This window comes from Hypomesus transpacificus, chromosome 18 (genome assembly GCF_021917145.1).
Source record: "Hypomesus transpacificus isolate Combined female chromosome 18, fHypTra1, whole genome shotgun sequence".
Lineage (NCBI taxonomy): Eukaryota > Metazoa > Chordata > Actinopteri > Osmeriformes > Osmeridae > Hypomesus > Hypomesus transpacificus.
Window position 1 is genome coordinate 6,062,271 of NC_061077.1, and position 22,957 is coordinate 6,085,227.

Below are 22,957 nucleotides of genomic sequence, written 5' to 3' on the forward strand. Positions count from 1 at the left end.
GCCTCTCTGACGGAGGGGAGAGGGCCCACTGGGGGCTTTATAACACCCCCCAGGATGCCCCCGATGACGCCACAATCCCCCCAGCAGGACAGGGGGCGGGGGCGGCAACACAGGACGTCCCAAATGAAACAAACTTAACCCCTTTGTCCCCCCCTCACCACAAACTCTGAGTGAAATAGTGTAGGCTGCAACTTGAGCAAAAGAAGGGGGTGTAAAGAAAAGTTTTTAGGGAGAGGTAGATGAGGGCGAGGGACAACAAAAACATCCATGTCATAGATCAGAAAGTAGTTGAAGTGCGTTTGTTCAGCCAGGCAAATACATTCTCATATGGCTCCTGTAGACCCAGGGCTATATGTAATTTGTTGATAATCATAATTTTGTGAACCATGGAAACAAATGCTGATGGAACACACACACACATTAACTCGCAAACTCACACACACACACACAGTGATAATCCAGGGATCCATTGGGGGCCCGAACGGATGAGCACAAAGTCCACAGTGTTGAAATGAGCCACACACTGAAACGCCTGACCTTGTGGAACCATTGTCTCAGTAACAAGCATGTTTGCAACATGTGAACAGGGCAACACTTCATGATTTTAAAATGATAAGGCAACACTAGTTCTGCTTCAAAGTGACACATCATAGATCTTTTGTGGGGAATATATGTGATACATGTCACATGTCATATATTGCTGTAGTGTGAATGTAAGATGTTCTTTGAGCAGGGGTTATGCAGCCCTCCCTCTGCAGGGACAGCTGCTCATGGCTATTGAAAGATGTGCACTATAAAGGCATAGTGATCACCATAGGAGCAATATTATATGTCAGTTAGTCCTTAGTGACAGTTTGTGGTAGTTATGGATCTTCAAGTGCCCCCTCTAAGGTTAGGAGCCTGACAGTGAACTCAGATGCAAGATTAACATAAGAAGATTGATGTTGGAGTTATTTCCCCATAAAAAAGTGGAGAGCATGGAGAAGGTCTGGAACACTATAACAAATCATGTAGAACAATCAGAGAACAGCATGGTGGAAGGTCTGTGCTCATCAATGTATAATGATGGACCTGCATGGAGATGCTTTTCTGGGATTGCCAGAGCTCCTAGTCTGCTCTGCACATAATTGACTAACCATACATTTTTGTTGTGTGTGTATGGATGGTTGGGTCTGTGGGTCTGTGTGTGTGTGTGTCTGTGTGTGTGTTGGGGATGGGTGTGAGTGTTGGTGTGTTGGTCGTGAGGGGAATGTGTCTGGTGGGGGGGGGCCAGGGTAATGTGGCTCCCATCCACCTAAAACGCTGGAAATTCTCTTTTCTGTAGAAGGGGAGAGACAGGAGGGGCTTGTGATGCTGGGGCAGGGGTGTGGGGGGGGGGGGGCTATTGAGCTGCAAGCACTGCTTTGACCAGATGAGAGCCATCACTGGGCAGAGTGGGCCTTGAATAGAGAACGCTGAGTTCACCTTTTTAAGTATCTATTCTAAATGTTAGAAAAAAACACAAAACAAAATGCTGGCGATACAGGGGCAGATCATTTGGATTGTGTGTGTGTCTGTGTGGGGGGGGGAGGGAGTGAGAGAGAGACAGAGAGAGAGAGAGAGAGAGAGAGACAGAGAGAGAGAGAGACAGAGAGAGAGAGAGAGAGAGAGAGAGAGAGAGAGAGAGAGAGAGAGAGAGAGAGAGAGAGAGAGAGAGAGAGAGAGAGCAAGGAGAGATGCAGAGAAGGAAGAGGAGAGGAAATGTGAATATCTAAATACACATCTGAAGATGTCTGTTTTCAAGTGTGTGTGTACGTATGAAAAAGAATGGATGAAATGTTGCAAATATTTATTCTAAAAACACATGAGATAAGATACACACATACAAAATACAATACATAAAATAACCAATACCAGATTCGCATGGATCAATACTTTTTCTAAATATTATAAACATTTTACAAACATGCACAAAGGAGATAAGAGGTAAAATATATTTTGCCATCTAAATGTGTACCTGCATTTTGTCTTTCACATTCAAAACAGTCACACACACACACAAACACACAAACAAACAATAATTGCTCATTTCAAAGCTGTGTTACAAGGCCTAATGACAGCTTTCATTGATCCTTGTGACAGAAAGATTTGTGTGGGTTACTGTGGGGGAAGAAAAAAACAATTCAGTTCAGGAGTGTCGTCCTGTTAGCATTTCAAAGCCTTCACAGGTGGAGACAGCAGCTGCAACAAACATACAGATATTGTTTGTATAGCGGTTGGATGTATAAAATATACACAGACAACTAGACATACAAATGGCTGAGGCTGTGCAAAAATAGATCCACATGTCTGGTCTAACATTGTGTTTACTACTCAAATAATAAGCTTAGGGCTAGGGTCAGTCTATCCTGTTTCTGAACATCTATGGTGTATCCCTTTTATTAAAATCCTGCATGCAAAGTGCTGCATGTGTGTGTGTGTGGGTGTGTGTGTGTGTGGGTGTGGGTGTGTGTGTGTGTGTGGGTTTGTGTGTGTGTGTGGGTGTTTGTTTGTGTGGGTGTGTGTTTGAGAGTGAGTGTGTGAGTGAGTGTGTTTGTGCTCAGTTGTGCTCCTGCTTGTTGTTCGGCTTGGCTCTCATGGCGGTCTGTGTGACGGTGGACAGGGAGGAGCGAGACACGCTGGCCGTCTCCACCATCTCGATGTCCTTACAGGTCAAACATGCCACCAGCTTCTGGCGGGACGCACCGGGCGCAAAGAAGAACTCATGGGACCACGCAGCCAGAACTGCCCCAAGCACTGGCCCGATCCAGTACACCTGGGAGGGATGGAGGTGGGGGTGGTCGGGGGGTTTGAGGGACAGATGGAAAGGAGGAGTGAAAGGCAGCAGAAAGCGGGTGGAGACCGAGTCTCAGTAGAAGAGAGAGGCGTGCCCTGAGCTATGTTGTGGTGTTCAGAACACAGGGACAGTTGGACTGGGACACGTGCAGATCTTACCCAGTGGTTCTCCCAGAAGCCTGTGATGATGGCTGGGCCCAGGGAGCGGGCTGGGTTCATACTGCCACCGGAGAACCGACCCTGCAAACATCCCAAAACACACGTTATCAATGGTGACAGGTCTCATCACGGTTGTGATGAGGTCTACAGGTCTTCTATTCACTGGTGCTCAAGGGGATTGGTAACTAAGCAATCAGTCAGGGTGAAAAGCTTCCTGACCGCCATGAGGACCCCAGCACTGACAGAGAATCCAATGGCCAGGTTCCCTGGCTCCATGTTCTCCCGCCTCCTCTGATCCTCCACAGAGAACACTGTGAAGACCAGCTGGAACGTTGACAGGACTTCCATCCCCAGAGCCTGGGCAGCGTTCAACTCCATAGGTACCTGAGAGAGAGTGGGGAAGGACAGAGGGAGAGAGAGAAGGAGAAGGGAATAATACGACGTGGTGGTGGAAGCAGAGAAATAAGAAAAGTCGTCATCTGAAAATGTCTACAAATGACGGTAGTTGTACTAGCAGCATAATTAGTTATTTGATTCGGTCTCCTTTAGCTGTCTTTTTCACCCCCCCCCCCCCACACACACACACACTGGCCTTGCTGACAAAGCATTCTGCTGTGGATTTTAGAGGCAGGGCGAGGTAGAGGGCTCCAGCCGCTAACGAGGCCCCCACACATTGGGCCCCGATGTAGACCAGTGCCCTGAGCAGGTCTAGCTTCCGTGTAGCCAGCAGGGACAAGGTCACCGCAGGATTTACCTAGGCCCAGACACATACATAAGCACTCACTGTCAACACATCCATTGACATAGAAATGCTCCTAATCACCGGTAATTCAATTCCCACGGTCAACCTCTAGACACACACACAAGGATGTCCCCATGCACTAGGTTAAGATCTCTAACACTTCACCTGCGCCCCACTGATCTCTCCAAAGCAGTGACCCAGGGCAACAGCCACCATGCCACCAGCCAGGGCTGGGTAGAGGGGGCCTGGTGGGGCCTCTCCAGAGCCGGGCACCGAGGAGCCCAACACGGCACTCACAAACACCAGGGCGCCCAGCAGCTCTGCAAGCATGGCTCGCCAAAACTGACGACTGCGCAACTAATGTTTGACAAGGGAAAGGTTAACATTTTTTATGTTCGAGCCAAACACAACAGACCATTTATTTGTCATTTATATGAAATCCAGTGATATGAAATCCAGTGGTAATATGGTAAGGTCAGAGATAAATATCCATACTACGTAACAGCTCTCACAGTCATGGTTGTATTTTTTTGATGACTGGCAGAAGTCTATGAAATGGACTGAACAAACGAATGTATTTATAGTGATTCCAGAAATTCAAGTATTTTCTCTTGTAAGGCTGGTAATTTAGGCAAGAATCAGACTCAACTGTTAAATCCATCACACATTATATTACAAAAAGAAGGTAGTTCCGAACTCACCTCACGCAGTGTCATTTTGAGGAAACCGAGAGTGGGTTTTCTTGTTTGTTTGTCCGTCAGTTTGTGTGGAAGAGGCCTTACGGTCTGAGGATGTTCACTCTGTGACTGAGCTCATTCACTCTCCTGGAGGGGCGACTGAGTGGTCCTCCCGCCAAACAAGAGAGCAACCCCTCCCTTCTCTTCTACATCTTTTCCTCTCTCCCACTTAAGTTAGACTGACTCACTCAAAATTGTCCAGTTTTACTGCTCTCCTTCTGCTGAGCGTGTTCTTGTCCTCCTACCAGGCCTGCACTGAGGACTGAGGTGGATGGGTGGATGGATGGATGGTGGAGAAGGCTTTGGTCACCACTGTCCCCTCCACCGTGAGGCTCCAGTCTGCTCCCCAGTTGCAGCTTCCTTCTGTAAGGCTCAGCTCAGTGTCCTGAACACCTGGCACACAGCACAGCTCTTACAGCTGATTTTCATATCAATGACGCCCGGAGAGGCCTGGAACTCAGTGTGGAGCCCCATGATCCCCGTGGATAGGGTATTATCACTCAGACTGACTGGGAGAGAAGGATTCTGCTTGTAAATTAACATATGTAATCCAGTGTATAAATAGAGGTGGGAGAGTACATTGTGAAAAGTGATTGAGTACTTAAAGGACTATAATACAGTAAATGATCCTTGTCAAAGACACAATCCATGATCCTTCAAAATATTTACAGAGCAAAACATTGGGATGGAAAAAAAACGACATGAAAGGTCCTAATCCAGAACTCATCTTCAATAACTGCACATCTAAACACCTATTTTCACTATGAAACCTCATTCTCTCCTCCCATCCTCCCTGTTCCCTCTTCATCCACAGAACTTGAGGTACCATTCAGATCGCCATGGAGACAGTCTCTTTCGTGATGCTGTTGCCATGGTGCCTATTGTGATGCTGCGAGGTGGATGCTTTTTGCATCCTCTTTGATGTGAAACAAACATGGTGCTGTGAAGATACTCCCCACTGAAACACAGAAGGAATTCACTTCATTTTACTGAATTGAATTATTGATCAATTGGTGACAAATTCATATTTGTATGCCTAACATGCAACATGTGTTTGCTGTACACATATATACATAACCAAGTAAAAACTGGAGAGAAAAAAACTTGTGATCACCGTTTTTGCTCATATTAATATATATATCTATATTTATTAAAGGTTGGAAGCAGGTAGCAGAAAGGTAGGTAGCTGGTGGAGGAGGAGGATGGAGGTGTTTGGGGAACAAGAGTTGACGTGTCAGTTCAGGGATCAGGAGCCCTCACTCAGGCACAACCGGTTCAGAAAAAACTGGTTAGGGTTAGCATGCCCCATTATGGCATGGATTACCCCCCTCCACGGGCACTCTTATCCCCCCTTTTGTGGAGCTAAGCCCCCCTGTGTGAGAGAGTGGGGCAGGATGGGTGGGGGTCATAGTGGAACCTGCTGGCGTGGTGAGTTTTCTGCCCCCTACGCCCAGAGTGCTGACACTGACACAAACTGTCCAACCATCCTGACACACACACATCACCACTAGAACTCCTCTCAAAGTGCCAACTAAGGGATATGAGCACAACAGACAGAAAGCAAGCAAGCACAGGGGAGAATGCCTGTTGGAACATACTATTATTTGACAGTATAGCATTCCCCCTTTATTATTCTGCTTCAAACCATGTACACACATTTTTTATCTTTCCATTAAAAAATTTAGGTCTTTCATGGAATCCAGTCTTAAAGGGTCTCCAACATGTAAGCGGTGAAACCTTCTTAGTTAATGCCTTCATTAACAGCCCTGACCCCAGAACCGTAGCTTCCTCCCTGGGCCCCCCCCATAAGAGCTGCAGTCCCAGCTGGAGGTGACAGGACCTTCCCTGCAGCATGTGCTACAGACAGAAGCCAGCATGGTGCTCCAGGGTAGCTAGCTAGCTACTCCCACACAGTATTGCAGCAGCTTCATAAAACCTTCACACATTCCTCACTGTTGGACATTGACTAATCACCAGACTTGCTAATTCTGGGCCAGATTATGCCCTTACATTAAGCTTTCCAAGCCCAAGTAACAAGAAATAAAACATGTAGAATCAAGGAAAGATGTGTGGTAGCACTTACTAAAAAGAATGGTTGACACATTGACAAGAGGGTACTTTCTCAACTAGATGTGGTTTTTATTCAACTCACAGTACATTCTACAGATGCACACGTGTTACATCACCTTGATACAACATGGTCTTGTAATACCTCCTCTTAAAAATGATATATTGGTCCTAAAAATATAGAAAGGAACAAATTTAAAGTCACAAAAACTGTACATTATTAAAAATTCACTTAACACCACATTTGGTTTTATTTTCATGTTTTTTTTTTGTTTATTTAGAAAAAACAACTGTCCCTTTAGTGTAGCAAGGAACATAAAACTTCCTATCAACCGATTTTAAGTTCAGTGTAAGAAACTACGCTTAAATAAATGCCAGAGGGTGGAAAAATGGTCGTCTGCTGCCTTCATGCCCTCCCATCATTTACTGTACCAGCCCTGGCAGACAGTGGCTAACATCCAGTCAGAGAACATTGGATTAAAAAAGGAATGTGAAATAAGCAATAATTCACACATATGTACAATGTCAGGGTTCTTTTACCAGCCGGTGTCTACAACAAGGAAGAGCGCTTTACCTGTAACACGAGAAATAGTACTATCTTCTATACCTATGACTGCCTGCTTACTACTGGCTAATTGCAAATTACACCTTCAAGGAAAAACCAATTGAAATGGACATATACTGTTACTCCACATAACACAGTAGTTCATGGAATTTGATGGAATTCAAGACTTTTCTGTGAATTTAGAGAACTTTAAAAGCCACTAAAATACAATTGTCTGAACTAAGTTATTCAATTTCCAAAGTAAGTTTTGGAGACAACATTTGCAGTATAATCTATTTGAATGTTACAGTAAAAGCAATGACGATATGACACAAAGCCAACGGTAAACTGTGGTTAAAATGGCAGTAGAGACATTTCAGTCAGGGACAAACTTCATTTCAATAGTCCAGCTACTAAACTAGCAGATCTGTTTGTGATTATGAGAGGGTACCAGGACTACACAAAAACAAGACAGAAATAAGCAAACATCTAATCCTCCAGTTTCAGTAACCAGTGTCCTTTGCAAAGCAGCAGGAGAGGTGTTGGAGTGCATGTTTGAGTGAGGGAGAGTGAGGGAGTGTGAGGGAGCGTGGTGAGCTAATGAGGAGATTACACAATGCAGGAGATTCTAAATACTTAAGAAAACGTTTCCATTTGTTTTACTGGCCTTTTCATAAATCTTCTTGACATCTCTACTATGTAGTCTGTACACATTCACTACAAGCTATTGCTATTAAATAATCCCAGCTATTGTCATCTTTATATATATATATGTGTGTATATATATATATATATAATATATATAATAAAAATAGAGAAAATTGCTTCTAGGCAGAAGACCACACTACGTTACATCTCCATTGAACAGGTAAGAGAGGGTGTAGGCCCCAAGTGTGGAAGGAGTTTTGATACATTTGTGGTGGAGAGGTGCTTAGAGCAGATCACGCATGCGGCCAGTCGACCCCTGAACTTTGCCATGACAGAACTCAGTTCAGGTCAGCTCTGGGCTTCACTCTCTCTACCACCCGACCTCTAAGCACCTGGCCATAGCATGAGACGAGAGGTGGTCCGTGGAAGGTGAGGATAGTTCAGGTGTATTGAGGGGCTCAGAAACACCATCCTTCAAAAGGGACAGGTAGGTAAGAGGCTTAACCCAACAGTGTCTGGGTTTTAAAAAGGTGACGCTGAGAAAGAAAACAGAGACATATAACCAACTATCTACATATATATCTGTACATATATGTATACAGTGGGCTGGAGGAGTCTCCAAACAGTCTTGGTAGCATCAGAGAGCATCCTCGTCAGCTTAGGGGAGGGGCTTGGTGGCCCCGCCCCCGAGTCAGTGTTCCAGGCTTCATTTGTCCTTGTTCTCATAGAACTCCGCCCAGCGGTTTTCAAAGAAACGCCTCATGGAGTGTCCGGCCATGCCCACCTCTGAGGTGTCCTCGTTGAAAAGCTCACAGTTGTTAAACACCAGCTGAGCGTCAGCTGCAAATTCCTCGCAGCTGCAGTACCTGGGAATGGGAGAAAGGTGAAAAAGGTCAACAATAAAAGCACAGTGCCTCTTGGGAAGCTCCTGCGATGATCGAGCGCATCGAGTTCAGATCCCCGTGACACGTACCCTCCCTGCAACAGCCGCTCCCTCATGGTGAGGAAGTCCATGGGGGTCTTGATGATGCGGCGGTATCCGGGCACCAGGCGTGGGTTGACCGGCTCCAGGAAGGGCCAGGCGTCTGTGTGAGCCTCCATCTCCATCAGGATGATCCTAGAGGGGCCACAGCAGTGATGCATTCAAACCAAGATCACTGACTACTTAAGGTCCCGGTCTCCTTGAAAAGACTGCAGCTCACATGAAGCAAACTTGTGTTTGTTTGCACCTTTCATAACATCAGTAAACGTGTGGAGAGACTCACTCGCAGTAGGTGAGGTCGGGCTGGTTACGGGTCGTCATGCGACGGCGTTTGGCGGGGGAATATCCGCTGCCTCCGTCTCCTGAGTAACGGGAGGATGAGGAGGAGGCAGGGGGGCCGTCCTTGTGCCGCGTGGTCATGCCGGCACCGCGCCTGGGCGCCGTCTCTTCATCGGAGCTGCCGTCCTCGTACCTCCTCTTCTTCACCCGGGTCCTCTGTTTGGAGGAGCGCTGGGCCTGGTGCGACTCATCGTCCTCCTGCAGATCCCAGACCATGGAGGTTAAGGAGAACAACTTGGGAACCATTAGGTATAATTGTATAGAAGCAGACAAAGTGGCTTTTTGAGTGAAGAACTAAGCGGAGAGAGAAAAAAAAAAACATAGCATTTGGCTTTACTCTCAGGAGACCGAGCTTTCAAAAAAAAGTCTAAATGAAAGACTCTGTCATGCCAATTCCACACCAGTCCTCCAGGGGCTGATGTGTGTGTGAGGACTGACCTTGGAGCTGCAAGTGGGACAGAACCAGTCTCCCTCTGGGACCTGGGTGACCTTGGGTCTGAGGCAGTACATGTGGCAGCCGCGGTCACAGCCGTCACACAGCAGCAGGTACTCATCGTTGTCTCCCTTCCGGCACAGCAGGCACGTCTGCAGACACAACATTAGCGCTCAACCATGAGCTCACATGGCCCATGCGTAGAGCGTTAATAAAGGATGTATTCATAGTGTGGGTCTTACCACTTTGACCACAGATCTCTCCCAGGCGATGGCCTTCTCCAGCTGGAGTAGACACAGGCACATCTGCGGGGCGCTGCGGCAGCGGTCCAGGGCCTGCCTCCACGTCCTGAGTCTTGGGGTGATCTCACTTTCCAGACTGGAAGGGGCAGCAGAGGAGAGAGGGGCTCAGTAACACTTTCATATTGTGTTTGACTGAAAAGTCGCAATAAATCCCCCTGAAATCCCCCATTACCTCATGACATCCATGTGGGACTCCTCTCCGGGGGAGGGCGTGAGGGGGGCAAGGCGCACCACCTCGGCCAGGTTCCAGAGGGGCTCCTTCAGGTAGCGTCTGTCGATGTTCCTCTCCAGGTTGGCCAGCCGCAGCACGGCCAGGTCCAGAGGATGGGTGGCGATGCGCGGAAGGTCTGACCACTCCTTCTTGGTCCGCACTATCCAATCGTCGCGAGGATCAGTGTCGTGCTCGTAGTAATGAAGGTCGTCACGGCTGGAGTCTGGCTCCGGGGCCGTGTAGGGCTGAAGAGGCAGGAAGAACATAGCACATTAGGTGTCGTGGGGAGAATTTGTACAAATGTTTTGTGAATTAAAACAATCTAAGAGGAAGTAACCAGAGCAGCTTGAGCACAAATGAAATGGACCGTGCCCACCCAAAGGGGGGTGGGGGGGGTTCTGGGAATACCTGGAATCCTGCGACTGGTGCTGGTGTCTCAGTGTTTCCATCTGTGCCACTCTGAGGAGCCACCTTTTAAATCAACACAACAATGTTAGATGTGGTCAGCAGTTCCATGTCAGCCACAGCCTCAACACAAAACACCCACGCCACCCTCTGGACATTAGGAGGTACAGCATCGGAGCACTTAAGGCTGATTTCCTGACCACCAGCACCACTTCTCATCCAACATCCAGACAAACTGAAAGACAGATCTCCTGTGAACACGACGGTGTTGAAGCAGGCCACCTCCCTGCCATCTTACTTTGAGATGGAGGTCTGCAGTGATGACCCTTTGCTCCAGGTCCTCCACCCAGCGGAGGGCGCTGATGTCCGTCTCCAGAGAACGTTCCTGCACCTGCCAGGGCTGCTGCAAGGCCTCCAGCAGAGCGTTCCCCTCCTCCACCTTCACCTGGAAGACAGGGTCTGAGGACAGGAGCGCAAACAGGAGCCAGGAGCTCACATTAAGCTCAGGAGATGAGGAGGAAACCAAGAGCAAGTAGAGGAGCAAATGATGGAATAAAAGGTTAAGGAGCTGTAATCACGACGGGCTGTTTCCTATGCAAGTCATGGCTGTGGTATAATTGGTTGGTTTGGCGTCTGGCCTCACCGTTGACTGTGCGTGAGAACATGTCGGTCAGGTAGTCCATGTGCTTGGCCAGGTGTTTGTGGAGCACCTTCTCCCTGATGCCCCGGGGGTGCATGGCCCGCAGGGTGAGAGCCAGCTCCTCTGTGTCCCTGATCCACCACCAGCCACGCACCATCGCTGATTACACACAACCACACACACACACACATTAAACACTGCCAACAAACCTAAACATCTAAGATTACATCCAGACAGCTGGGCTCGGATGCATCAGCTTACATGCAGGGATGGGCTTGACCACAAGCTGGGTGAAATACTGCTGTTCAATCTCCTGGAAGAGAGTGGAGGGTGGCCGGCCGCGGCGCTTGGCTGCACCCCCTCTGGCTCCTCGAGCACCCCCTCTCCTGGCGGGGCTGCTGCCCCTTCTCCTCCTGCGGATCGGTCGGGCAGGAGCTGGGGTGGCAGTGGGGGGTGGAGTGGTATCCGCCTGGAGGGGAGGAATGGAGTCCGCCTGAGGGTTGGAGGTGGCGTCTGGGTTCAAACCTGTCAGCTGTGGGCAAGACTGGAACAAAGACAAGGACAAAGCTTGATTACAACATTTATTAATTAATGTAATAATCCATTAAGCTCCTTGATGGAGTTGCATAGACGTGTGATGGGATGGATCTCACCTGCAGGAAAGGAGCAGCCAGGGCAGGCAGGTGGCTGGGCAGCTGAGGGGGGCCTTTGGGGGGGGTGCTGGTGGAGGTTGGCGTCTGGGGTTCGGTCAGAGAGTTGGGGTCACACGGCTCTTTGGGCAGCAGGTTAAACCACTGTCCCTGTTTCTGTGCCATCTCTTTCACGCTGTCTTCTGCTTGACGGCCTTCCACAGGCTCCCCTGTCGGGGGGCTTGTTCCGTTGGTCACTGCCCCCTGCGATTGGCCGAGCCAGTTTTGGAAGGCAGCCTGTGTGAGGTCATGTGTTCCGTTGGTGTTCTTGGTTACGGCCGGCCCCTCCTCACCTCCAGACTTGCTGCTACGGCGGCGGCGACGGATCTTGGCAGTTCGGAGGTGCAGCTCCACTTCTGGCTTGATTTTGCGGGGGCGTCCACGGCCTCTTGGGCTGCTCATGAGGGAGGCTGTGCCGGGGAGGGGGTCCTCCACCGGGGAGGGGGTCTTGGACTGAGCAGGAGGGGGAGGGGAGGAGGAGAGGGATGGAGGACTGATGGGAGTGGCCTTCTCCTCCACCTTGGGTTCCTTCTTCACCAAAGTGATGGGCACATCTGCTACCAGGATGTCTTCTGAAACTGTCATAGTAAAGAGGAGGAATGAGTTCACACGGCATAGTGACACTGTAGGTGAATTACATCGAACAGATGAAAAAAAAACTTGAACAAACCACAATACAGACAAATGTCATCCTTACCCAGGATTTCCTCCGGGCCCTCGACCAGGACCCCGACCAGGTGGGGCAGGGCCCAGTACCTGCGCCTGAAGCGGTCCTGGCCCAGAGAAACAGCACGGAGAGAGTGGGATGACTGGAGCAGCTTCTTGCGGAAAAACACCTGCCGCTGTGGGTCATAAACACATGGACGAGTTTATATGTGAACTTCATTACATCGAACACCAACCAGAGTGTTTGTGTTTTCACAGGGTTTGGTTTTTACCTTGGTTAGCTTATCGATCTGTCTCTCCAGCTCTGGAATGGTGGCGTTGGAGGGGCTGTCACTCTGTGGGGAAAGATGTGCAGTTAGGGTACACTGTCGACATTAGCACGCCGCTTGTGAGGATCAAGATATGGACAGTCCCATACGTCGCTGAGTTTGGGCTCCTCCTTGCGTGCGCGGCGGCTGCCTCGCTCCAGAGGAGTCCCCTCCTCCAGACTGAGGTTCTCCTCCTCGGCCACCCGGGCGCTCCGCCTCCGCTCCTCCAGACACAGCTCCTCCTCAGAGCGGCCTGTCCGCCGTGCTAGCGCCGCCTTCAGCCTGGGGAACACACACACACACACATCAGACAGTGGACACGGACGGGTCTCAAATACTTCTTCACACACTGACAACTGTCTGCTGTCAGTGTGATCTCTCACCCTCAAACAGACAAGACATTCAGGGGGAAACGGGATGTCTTACTTTCGCAGCTTCCCTTCGATGATCCACTTGTTTTTCCTGTAGGTAGCCATGTTTTCCAGTGTGTTGTCAATCTCACTGCAATGGGAAAAACTATCTTAATAAGGGCAATCGTCATTTTCTGCTGTGGGTACATTAGTACAGGTTTTCAGGTTCCCACAGAATCCAATTAAGACTAAAAAATGACCTAACGTAGGATGACACAAAGCTTGAGTCGGCTTGAATCTCAGATACTGACACAAACGAAAAACACGAGACAAGTACACAAAATAAAATGCTAATACAGAGTGCTGCAAGTTGTACTAAATAAATGGTCTCATCTGAGACTAACTTCTCACCTTATAACAATGTTGCTGCCATTCAGCTCTTCCACCAGGAAGCCCAAGATGGCAGCCTTGGTGTCTGGAGAAAGGGTGTGGAAGGTTTTGGTGCGCAAACTGGTGCACACTTCAGTGTCAAACCCGTGTGCTTCAAGGAAGACCCGAGCCCCCTCTGACACTGTGCTACGAGTCAGTTCCAGGTCAACAAGCTTCTCACCCAGGATCTTCACAGACTGAAGAAGACAGAGGGAGAGGGGGTTAAGAGAAACCATTATACAATCCATTGAAATATATATGATATACATGCAACAACTAAATAAACCCCTTAAGTCCTCTTAACTGACCTGGTAGAAAGGCGGAAGGCCTGGATCGTGGAGTGCTGCTTCCACCAGCTTCAGCAGAAGGTCCTGGACCTCCCCTTGGCTATTCCCCAGGCCGAGAAGGCCCTCCTGCAGAGTGCTGAGGCTAGGGACGTCATTCGGGATGTTGAGACCCAGGACCTTGCCGTAGCTGTGCAGGAATTCCACCACCGTCAGACAGTGGGAGAAGGCTGGGCCAGAGAGAACCAATCCAGGAATCCGAGACAGCTCTGGAAGGGGCTGGAGATAACAAAAGTTAAAAAGGTCATCCTCTGGCATGTAGAGACTACTGAGAACTCACTTTGAGGACAATCTGATAAGACCATGGTATGTTCTGAGTTCACTTACCTGGTGGTCCGTCAGACACATGTCCTCAACGGGCTTCTTGAGCTCATCCAGGATCATCTGCTGCCTCTTCCTCTCCTCCAGCCGTCTCTGGGCCTGGGCCCTCCTCTCTGCCTGCCTCTTTGCTGTCAGGGCAGCCTGGGCTGCAGCCTCTGCCTCTGCCTGGGCCTTAGCCAGGGCTTTGGCCTTGCTCCGAGCCCCCAGCACCCTCTTCCCCTGGGCCAGCCTCTCCTGGTCAGTCTCGGGCACCGGCACAGGCACCTCAGCCTTCACCCTCTTCTTGCGACCGGGCTTCTTGGGCTCTGGAGCAGGCTGTGGGGTCGGCAGAGGGGGCTGGGTGGTCTCCTGATCTACAGGCTCTGCGTTTCCCTCTGGCTCCTTGGTGTCTTTCTCTTTCTCAAGCTGCGAATGAGCAGACAGCAAAGACGTTGAGGATTAGGTAGTAAAGACAGGTTAGAGTTCGGGCAACCGTTTCAAATGGTTGTCTTCTTACTTTGGCTTTCTTCTTCTCTTGTTTTATTTTCTTGTTCTTTGCATCTTCGTTCCTTTTCATCCTTGCCTAAACAGAGAACAGAACTTTAAAAAAAATCTGGAAACACAACAAATATGTCACATAATACATCAGTTCTTCATGCTGATATCATACCTTTCTCTTCAATTTCTTCTTGATTTTTACAAGTTTTTCTTTGTCCTCATCAGTAAGTGCTTCTAGAAAGTCATAACACACAACTTTCATTAACACACAGCGAAGGAAAAATGCCCAGTAAAGAGCACTGAAATCTTCTGCAATTACTACATGACTCCAGCTAGTGTTTATCTATGTTAACTCCTCCCAGTCCAGTGTAGTTCCACTCACCCTTTGCCTCCAGTTTCTTTAGCATTCGGGCGTCTACCTTGCTGAGCAGGTCTACCATCTTGGGCTTGGGGGGCCTGCCTGGACGTCGCACCTGTCCAACCTTGGTGCGTCGAACTCGAGATCTGGGCTTCTCCTTGTCAGGATTTGGAGGCCGCCCGCGGCGACCAGTGATGGCCATGATCATGGAAGGCACCTCCTCATTAGCCAGCAGAACCCACTGCACTCCCTGGAAAAACAGCAGCATAGACCATACACATTATGAGTGAATAAGAAAGGGCTTTTCAAACCAGGCCGCTTTATTGAAGGCAACAACAAAGTGAGCAACACAGGTTCCGCACCTCTGGCGTGTCTTTCTCCTCGTAGAAGTCACCTACGGGCATGCGAGGGCTGAAGCTGAAGTGTTCCCTTGTGACCAGGCTGTCTTGATGCCTGTTCAGGTACTGTGCAGAGATCAAATGCTTTCAAGGTATGTTGATTTCATGTAAGGAAGTTAATTTCATTCGATTATAATGGCCTTCACAGTGAGTCAAATCTTTTTTTTTTTTACCTTAATGACTTCGGGAAACTGCTTCATCCTCCTTCCACAGGGACTGTAGTACCAGGTCTCCCCCTTCAGCCTATCCTCAGTCTTCTTCACCCGGATCTCCCTCCTCCAGCTAGAGATCAGAGGGGAGTCCATTAGAAACTACAGGCACAGCATGTGTCATTACAGCTGGCCAGGAACATAATGGGCTTGGATTTATTGGTAGAAACTAACCTTGTGCACTTTGAACACATTAAATGTTTTTGGCATTGAAACAGACTAATTAAGGGGACCTGGACCAGAGAGAGACTGTATAAATCAGATGTTTCATTACCCATGGAGCAAAGGGAAGTGGACCTGTTCCTCTGTAGCTATCCTCCTCCTGGGAGTGTCACCTGTGTCAGTGGGAACACATAACGATGGCGTGAACACCAATATGCTCAGTATCCCCAACAGCACCATATATTGAACTGTTACTTTTAAACTATTAATCTTGATTCATCCAAAGCCATGTTAACCTGCAGTGGAACTGTCATCTCCATCATTGTCCTCTTCATTAGTTTTAGTGTCCGTCTCCATTTTCGGTATTTTGGCTGGTTTTGGCTCCAACTTCTTGGCCTTTTTGACCTTCTTGGGTTTGACAATGGGTTGAGTTTCACCACTGGCCGCAACAATTGTTTTGATTGGCTCTTGACCAGGAAATGACTCATCAACCGCCTCAGTTGTGATGCCTCCTGGTGGCTCTGTAACTTCTGCTTTAACGCTCTTCTTTCGTTTTCGACCAGTTCCTTTCTCCTTCTCTGCTAACCCCTCTTTCTCAAGCTTCTTCTTCCCTTTCTCCACCTTATCCACCTTGGGAGATTTTGTTTTGGGCTTTCTCTGGACTTGCCCAGGGACCTTAGGAACTGGACAGAGACAAAATTATTATACCAGGAAACCTTGTCTGGCAAATACACATGAATCTTTCATCTTAATCTTAAATGTTATCAAGGCATCAAAAAGACAAAATAAAGTCTGGTTTACTTGGAGTAGAGGAGGATGGAGCTCTGGGCTTCCGGGGTTTTCCAGGAGTTTTTGTCTTTCTCCCAGAGGGAGGCGGAGCATTAGCAGGTGTTGGCAGAAGTAGGGGAACGACAGGGCTCTCCACAAGGGGCGCTACAAGAACCTCCTTCTTGACCATGGATGAGGGAGCCACAGTTGCAGCATCGGCAATGCCATTTCCATTGATGGTTCCAGCAGAGTCTGGTATGTCCCTACCCTCTGGCTCCTCATCTATTTCTAAAGAGACCAAGATGTTAACAGAGGGGTCATCATGTGTGGTAACAGTAATGGCCACAAAACGTATCTGATAATACGCTTCTCTCTGTTTGTAAAGACGTAATGATAGGAATCACTCTCACCACGCGATCAAGAAAGGATATGCATGTTCATCTACAGCAAAATTATTAAGACAAAAAAGTTCAATAACACTGCTACAGCTTGTACATAGACCATAACCAAGAGTCTAACCTCTGCGGCCTGGTGCAGGCTTGAACGTGCTGAAGGAACTTGACAGGAAGGCCTCATTCTGGGATGAGTCAACCTGGGAGTCTTCAATCTGGGAGGTGTTGTTTACAGTGGACTCCAGCATGGACTCCTTGGTGCTCAAGCAGCTGTCCGTTGTCTCCTCAGCCTGAGAGCTGTCCTCCGCCTGGGTATCATCCAGAACACTATCTCTGGAGTCAACCATGGAAAAACTGCTATACATTGTGGTGTCACATATTTGTGACCTATTCTCCATACAAGAAGTATTATCCATTTGAGAGACACTGTCCATGCAAGAGGTGTCGTCCAAGCGAGAAGTGTCATCCAAGCGAGAAGAGTCGTCGTCATCTAATCTAGAAGAATCGTCAAATCGAGAGTAATCCATACATGAGTCGTCATCCAAAACAGAGATGTCATTCATGTCATTCATGCCAGGAGGGTCATCAAGTCTCGAGGTGTCATCAAATCGTGAGGTGTCATCCAGTGACGGGTAAAAAGTTGATTCCTTCTCAGTGAAACTTGTGTCTTCCATTGTGGTGCTATTGAGACCTGTGGACACCGACAGGAAGGACTCATCCACAGACTTCCCAGTCTCACAGGTGTCATCCAAGCTTTGTTTCAGATCTGTATCCGTCTCTATGAAGGTTGTAGGGGGTTTTCTGTCAGCATATCCTGTGCTTCTGGGAGAGCTCTTTGACTGCTGGGGAGTCATGGGAAAATACTTACTTGAGTGAGTCTTAGTCTGAGCCTCAGTAGCATCAATCTTTGATGACATCATAACCATATCCCTTTCAGGCTCGTCTGGAGCCATTCTTTCCCCTGGTCCTCCAATACGTCCAATAGAAAAAGCACCCTTATTCCTGATGCCATGACGCTCTGTCTCAAGGAGAGACATTTTGGGGCATTGTTGGGGTGTGGAAGGCGCAGAGGAAGCAGAAATGTGGGCCTGAAGAGGAGCTGTCACTGCTGGAGGAAGAGCAGACATCAAGGCAGGAGGCCCAGAGACAGGTAAGACCCTGGCAGGAGATGTGAGAGGAGGAGGTCCAGATACAGGCATGGTTCTAGGCCCATAGGCTGTTGAAGGAGGGAAGGGCACTGCCTTAGGAGATGAGGTTAGTGCGGCGTTTGGCGAAGAGACTAATGGAGGAGAGAGAGCCTGAGGAGGTGTGGGCACTGAGTCAAAAGGTGCTCTGACAGCTAAAGGAGACACTGCTAAGGGAGTTAAAGGTCCTGACATGTGAGGGGCAGACACTGATGAGGGAGGTGCAGAACCTGTTGAAGGAGGTCCACAACTTGTTGTCGTCACTAATGACAGAGGCCCACATATTGATGGAGGTCCCAGCCTCTCTCTCGATCCAGAGACAGCTGGAGGGCACGGCGTCAGAGGAGGAGGTCTGGATCCCTGGACCATCTGCTGAAGAGCAGAAATCGGTGCAGAAACGGAGAGGGGGGGAACCGATGTCGTGGGAAAACTAGAGACCACTGCAGATGGTGAATACATTGACGAGATCACTGATGAAAGGGCTGTGAGAGAATGGGGTTTAGATATTGTTGAAGGTCGACTGGCTTTTTCCATCAAGGGTGGAGGTGCAGAAGACTTAGGAGGGGATGCACACACTGAAGAGGGGGGAGACACTACTGATGGATAAGTGGATCCAGTAGGGGACATCTGAGAGCCAGATACAGGGGAACGCCGAAGGCCTTGGACCACCAATGGAGGGGAGGACAGCCTGTGTGGCGCAGATGGAGAGAGAGCAGAGGACACCACGGGAGGTGTTGAGTTCCGTGGAGGAGTAGATACAGCCACAGGGGATAAAACCACTGGGGGTCCTGGTGAATGCTGAGGAGGACCAGACGCTGACACCCTTGGAGGTGTTGTTGCCACAGACGATGTACCAAGCACAGGAGGCGGAGCCGGCACGGTTGAGGGAGGCGACGACATTGAGTGGGGAGGTGCGGTCATGACAGGATCCCGGGCTGAGGGGGCCACTTCAAGGCGCTGGGTCACTGGCTGGCAGTAGTCACTGGTGGGCCCAGTCAGGGGTCCAGGGGGCTGGGAGGGGTAACTGTCGCATTTGGGCAGGCGCTGCGATACAGATGTCCTCTCCATACCGTTGTAGCTTTTATCTGACTCTTTATACTCACTTATCCTCCCTGAGGAAAAGGAACACCACACAATTATAAAGCCATCAGACAACTTGAGATAACTTAAATGAGTACATCAAAACAGATGGGGCTCTTTAAAACATGTCTATGAGGATCTGCTACATCAATACATCCAGTAAAACACCACCCTAGTTGAAGAAAACATGAACATGAACATTGAAGCATGCAACATGCAAATAACACTGGGGGTGACACAGACACTCATATGTATTATCTGTGAAATTGGAGAAGGTAAAGTTACACTGGGTTTTGTCAAATCGGGTGTAAAATCGTCACCTTGCATGTCAGGAGGCATCCGCACATTGGTGCCATGAGGACTCCTCTCACTGGTCTGGCACTGGGGTGACCCACCATCTGGAACTGCTGAGGGTGACATCATTGGTACAGAGGATACCCCCATAGGGAGGGGGCTGCCGGTGCCCCCTCTCCCCAAATTGTGGTGCTGAGGGCTGCCACGTGGGGGAGTGAAATTCTGGGAGGTTGGAGCCATCATTTGAGATTGCGTCTGGGGTTGCGACGGGGGTGGGGCCTGGGGTTGGGGAGCAGGCAGGGGTGGGTGCTGCGGCTGATGCTGGTAGTAGGGCATCCCATTGGGCACCATGCCATAATGCTGAGGTTGCTGCTGGTGATGATGGTGAGGGTGATGGTGAGGGTGAAGGTGCTGCTGTGTCTGTTGGTGAGGGGGAGGCTGTAGGGACTGCTGCTGGTGGTGCTGTGAGGGTGCAATCCCAGGGTGCACCTGACTCTGGTAGGCCCCATACACACCATGAGAGTTATACCCCATCTGCTGTTGCCCTGGGTTACCTCTGTTCCAGTACTGATTCCCCGACAGAGTCACATTAGGTGGGGCCGCCACAGGGGGCTGACGGGACCCTCCCATGCCACCATTTAGTTGGTACTGTCCATGACCTTGGAAATGGTGCTGGGTCTGTTGTTGCATCACTCCAGGAGGAGGCTGCTTCTGATGCATTCCATGCCCAGATGGAGAGCCCATTGCTGTGCTGTACTGTGGCTGTCCTGCCCACAGTCCATAGTCATAGCTCATGCTGCCCTGATGGTGGTGGTTGCTCATATGAGGGTAAGGAGCCGTTGGTGGGTGGGAGCCAGGCGCACTGGACCCAATTACAGTAGTGACACCATTCACATTCATTTCACCGTTTATATCTATAGGAGAAAACAACACAGAGGAGATTAGAACAATGTCAATGAATAGCTAGGTTTCAACTGTGCACAAGTTGTCCAAGAGGTTACATTTAATGTAAATATGAAAAGTGAAAACATGATGTTACAACTAATCATACAATTAGAACAAAGAGACCATAGAATGTGTAAGAAATGTTCAAAGGATTTTGTCAATACTTACTTTTCCCTTGCTGAGGGAAGCTCATGGAGGACCCGTTAGTGTAGGGAGAATCCCCTGAGGAGAGTTTCAGTCCTGAGTTTGATGATACAGAGTGGCTGCCATAGTTGAAATGGTTATTTGCCTCCATCTAGCAAATAAAGTGCATCGGGAAAAATTTGTCTGGATTTAAATCACAGAGGTTCAGTTGTTTTGACACAATTCCATATGATAGAACAAATATTAATAATACAAAAACATAAGAACGCAATACATGTGGTAATTTGACAATTTTGTGTGGTATTATCGAAAATGTCTTCACAACAACACCACAGCAGAAGCTTCATAAACATTGTAATCCATTCCACAACTCAAAATGTCGCAGTTACAGCAGTAGTCCGCAGCCTGATGGGCCAGGCCCGCACAACTAGCGTGTCTTGCCACAACGGACAATGAGATTGTTAGTGAAGAGGCACAGCGGGATACTTTTGACAACGGAAAATGCCGTATTAGTAAATAAGTTGGCAAATCATAAACGATGGTGACATCAAACGAAATGTTTACACTCGTTTAATGATTGCATTCATTGAAACACGGGTACAATCTAGTTGACATTAGCATTTCCAGCGATACAAAATAATAAACCTCGAGGTTGCTACTAAACCATGCGCTGTCTGTATGGCGCTGGCTACCTAGCTAGTATAATACTACTACGACACGGTACGCATAAACCCACCCACACGGTATCATTGAACCCTAGTAGCCATGCAGTCAGCTAGTAACGTTATAATAAGTCTTTTCCTAGATTTGTCAGCTAAATTATCCATGGCCTTGCTGTAAATAGTGCAACACAACATACCAATACTGGCTAATCACGTATGCTAGAATACATAGAATATACTATCAAGTGAGGTACCGCTAGGCTAACGCTTTCCTAAACATCGACTTCCAATAAGAACAGATAAAATGGAAGTAGAAGGTCGCTTGCTAGCTATAAAATGCACGTGTAAATAGCTAGAACATCACGCGAATTCAGTATAAATGTTTTTGTTTTGAACATATTTTATACATTACAGTAGCTAGATAGGTAAGAGACAGTTTTCAGTTTTCACTTTCATGGGGAAAGGGCAGGACGCATCATCACCTAAGATAATTTGCAACACCACGGCCTATTCAACAGCAGCGCCGCTCACGAGAGCATCCTATGTTGTTAATGCTAACTACTATGATTATCTAGGTAGCTTTTCCACCAATAACAAACCACTTCAGCTAATGTTTCCAACGTTTACCGCAGCTAGCTAACTAGCAAAGCAGCCAGCTACAAGTGCTTGTAATAATTGTCCGGTTTCAGCACGCAATAACAAGGCCTGAGCTGAAGTGTTAGATTAGCTAAGTATATTTTAGCTTGCTCACATTCAAGGTTATTTTCTAACAATAAAAGCATAATTTGAAATATTTATTGCGAGTAATGTTCGTTAAATGCGCAGAGTAGGCAACAAATGCAAAACAACTAGTTACATAGCTTGAATTGACAATGCTGCATAAATTACGTTGAAATCCATGCATTGGCTGACCAAGACTAGTATCGGGCTAGTTTGCTCAGCTGGGTTAGTTAACAGTAGTCTCTACTAGCTAGGCTTGCCTAAAAAAACTACTCCATTTGGCTGTGTTTTTGTTTACGTTCTACTAATCCACCCATCTATGTAAGACAATTGGGATGTGACTCCTTTGTTCCCAGCAGTTAGCTGCTATCCTATAAACTATTTCGACGCTTTTCGTGAGAATAACCTAGCAGATAGCTACTGTAGCTAGTGTCAATTTGCTAGCTAGCTCTAGATAGCTAGCCAACCAACGTCGTTGGAGACGAGTCAGACACAGCATCTATCCTCATTCACAAATACTGTCCAAACTTTCCCCGACAAGATTAAATTAAATCCACCAACCTTGAAATCCGTGGATTTCAGGAGGTACCGATGCTTTTGAGCCTTCGACAGAACACCTATATGTAGATTGATGGGCCAAACAATATAATTAATAAACAGGTAATCGCTAACCTCTGGGTTTCGATTTAGCAAACATGGCTGGTGTGTTCGAGCGCAGCCATGACCACAGAAGATAGAAAGACATCGAGTCGAAAGAGGAAGTGCTTAGGTTACATATTAAGCCCTGGGTCCTAGCGCCAAGTCATTATATGAACTGGACACTGGTGAATGAACTGTACTATATACAGAAAGTTTTAGAGTCGACGTTGGTGTGTGTATAGAGAAATGTGGACACGTTTTAGGTTTAACTTACTAGATAATGTATTGGTTACATATAAAGTCAGAGCGAGACACAGCAGACAAGTATCTAGTGTGGTCACAAGATGCTCTTCAGCGCCAATCATTTTCAAAATAAAAGTACCTCCATAGTGCTC

General features: G+C 48.2%; 2 protein-coding genes across 3 annotated transcripts; both read right to left on the bottom strand.

Moving 5' to 3' along the window:
* Positions 1-2,575: 2,575 nt before the first annotated feature.
* Positions 2,576-4,431, bottom strand: LOC124480216 (aquaporin-4). Its single transcript, XM_047039322.1, has 6 exons — positions 4,417-4,431; positions 3,881-4,072; positions 3,566-3,727; positions 3,193-3,357; positions 2,974-3,054; positions 2,576-2,794 (listed from the first exon to the last, which is right to left on the bottom strand). Exons 1-6 carry the CDS (start codon positions 4,429-4,431, stop codon positions 2,579-2,581), a joined length of 831 nt encoding a protein of 276 aa, XP_046895278.1. The 3' UTR covers positions 2,576-2,578.
* A 2,136-nt stretch (positions 4,432-6,567) lies between these two features.
* On the bottom strand, positions 6,568-22,664 carry baz2a (bromodomain adjacent to zinc finger domain, 2A). Of its 2 annotated transcripts, none has more exons than XM_047039588.1 (30): positions 22,485-22,664; positions 20,566-20,692; positions 19,479-20,366; positions 17,022-19,190; positions 16,536-16,790; positions 16,031-16,417; positions 15,847-15,907; positions 15,537-15,645; positions 15,328-15,429; positions 14,990-15,215; positions 14,780-14,841; positions 14,627-14,692; positions 14,137-14,535; positions 13,774-14,028; positions 13,448-13,662; positions 13,113-13,187; positions 12,797-12,968; positions 12,651-12,713; positions 12,410-12,554; positions 11,677-12,290; positions 11,285-11,567; positions 11,027-11,182; positions 10,682-10,842; positions 10,387-10,449; positions 9,940-10,223; positions 9,708-9,843; positions 9,471-9,617; positions 8,977-9,230; positions 8,685-8,828; positions 6,568-8,577 (listed from the first exon to the last, which is right to left on the bottom strand). In XM_047039588.1, exons 2-30 carry the CDS (start codon positions 20,690-20,692, stop codon positions 8,418-8,420), a joined length of 8,178 nt encoding a protein of 2,725 aa, XP_046895544.1. In that variant the 5' UTR covers positions 22,485-22,664; the 3' UTR covers positions 6,568-8,417. The 2 variants fall into 2 exon arrangements, with proteins under 2 accessions (XP_046895544.1, XP_046895545.1); XM_047039589.1 differs by having other exon boundaries at positions 22,596-22,663.
* Positions 22,665-22,957: the final 293 nt, after the last annotated feature.

Excerpts from the sequence above, each read along its gene's own strand:
- LOC124480216 (XM_047039322.1), bottom strand. Across the intron at positions 3,358-3,565 it reads CAGAATGCTTTGTCAGCAAG|GTACCTATGGAGTTGAACGC; the intron begins GCCAGTGTGTGT and ends ACTCTCTCTCAG. Across the intron at positions 2,795-2,973 it reads GCTTCTGGGAGAACCACTGG|GTGTACTGGATCGGGCCAGT; the intron begins GTAAGATCTGCA and ends CATCCCTCCCAG.
- baz2a (XM_047039588.1), bottom strand. The coding sequence starts at position 20,692 with ATGGAGGCAAATAACCATTTCAACTATGGCAGCCACTCTGTATCATCA. Across the intron at positions 15,216-15,327 it reads AGGAGAAAGACACGCCAGAG|GGAGTGCAGTGGGTTCTGCT; the intron begins GTGCGGAACCTG and ends CTGTTTTTCCAG. Across the intron at positions 11,568-11,676 it reads TGGCTGCTCCTTTCCTGCAG|TCTTGCCCACAGCTGACAGG; the intron begins GTGAGATCCATC and ends TCTTTGTTCCAG.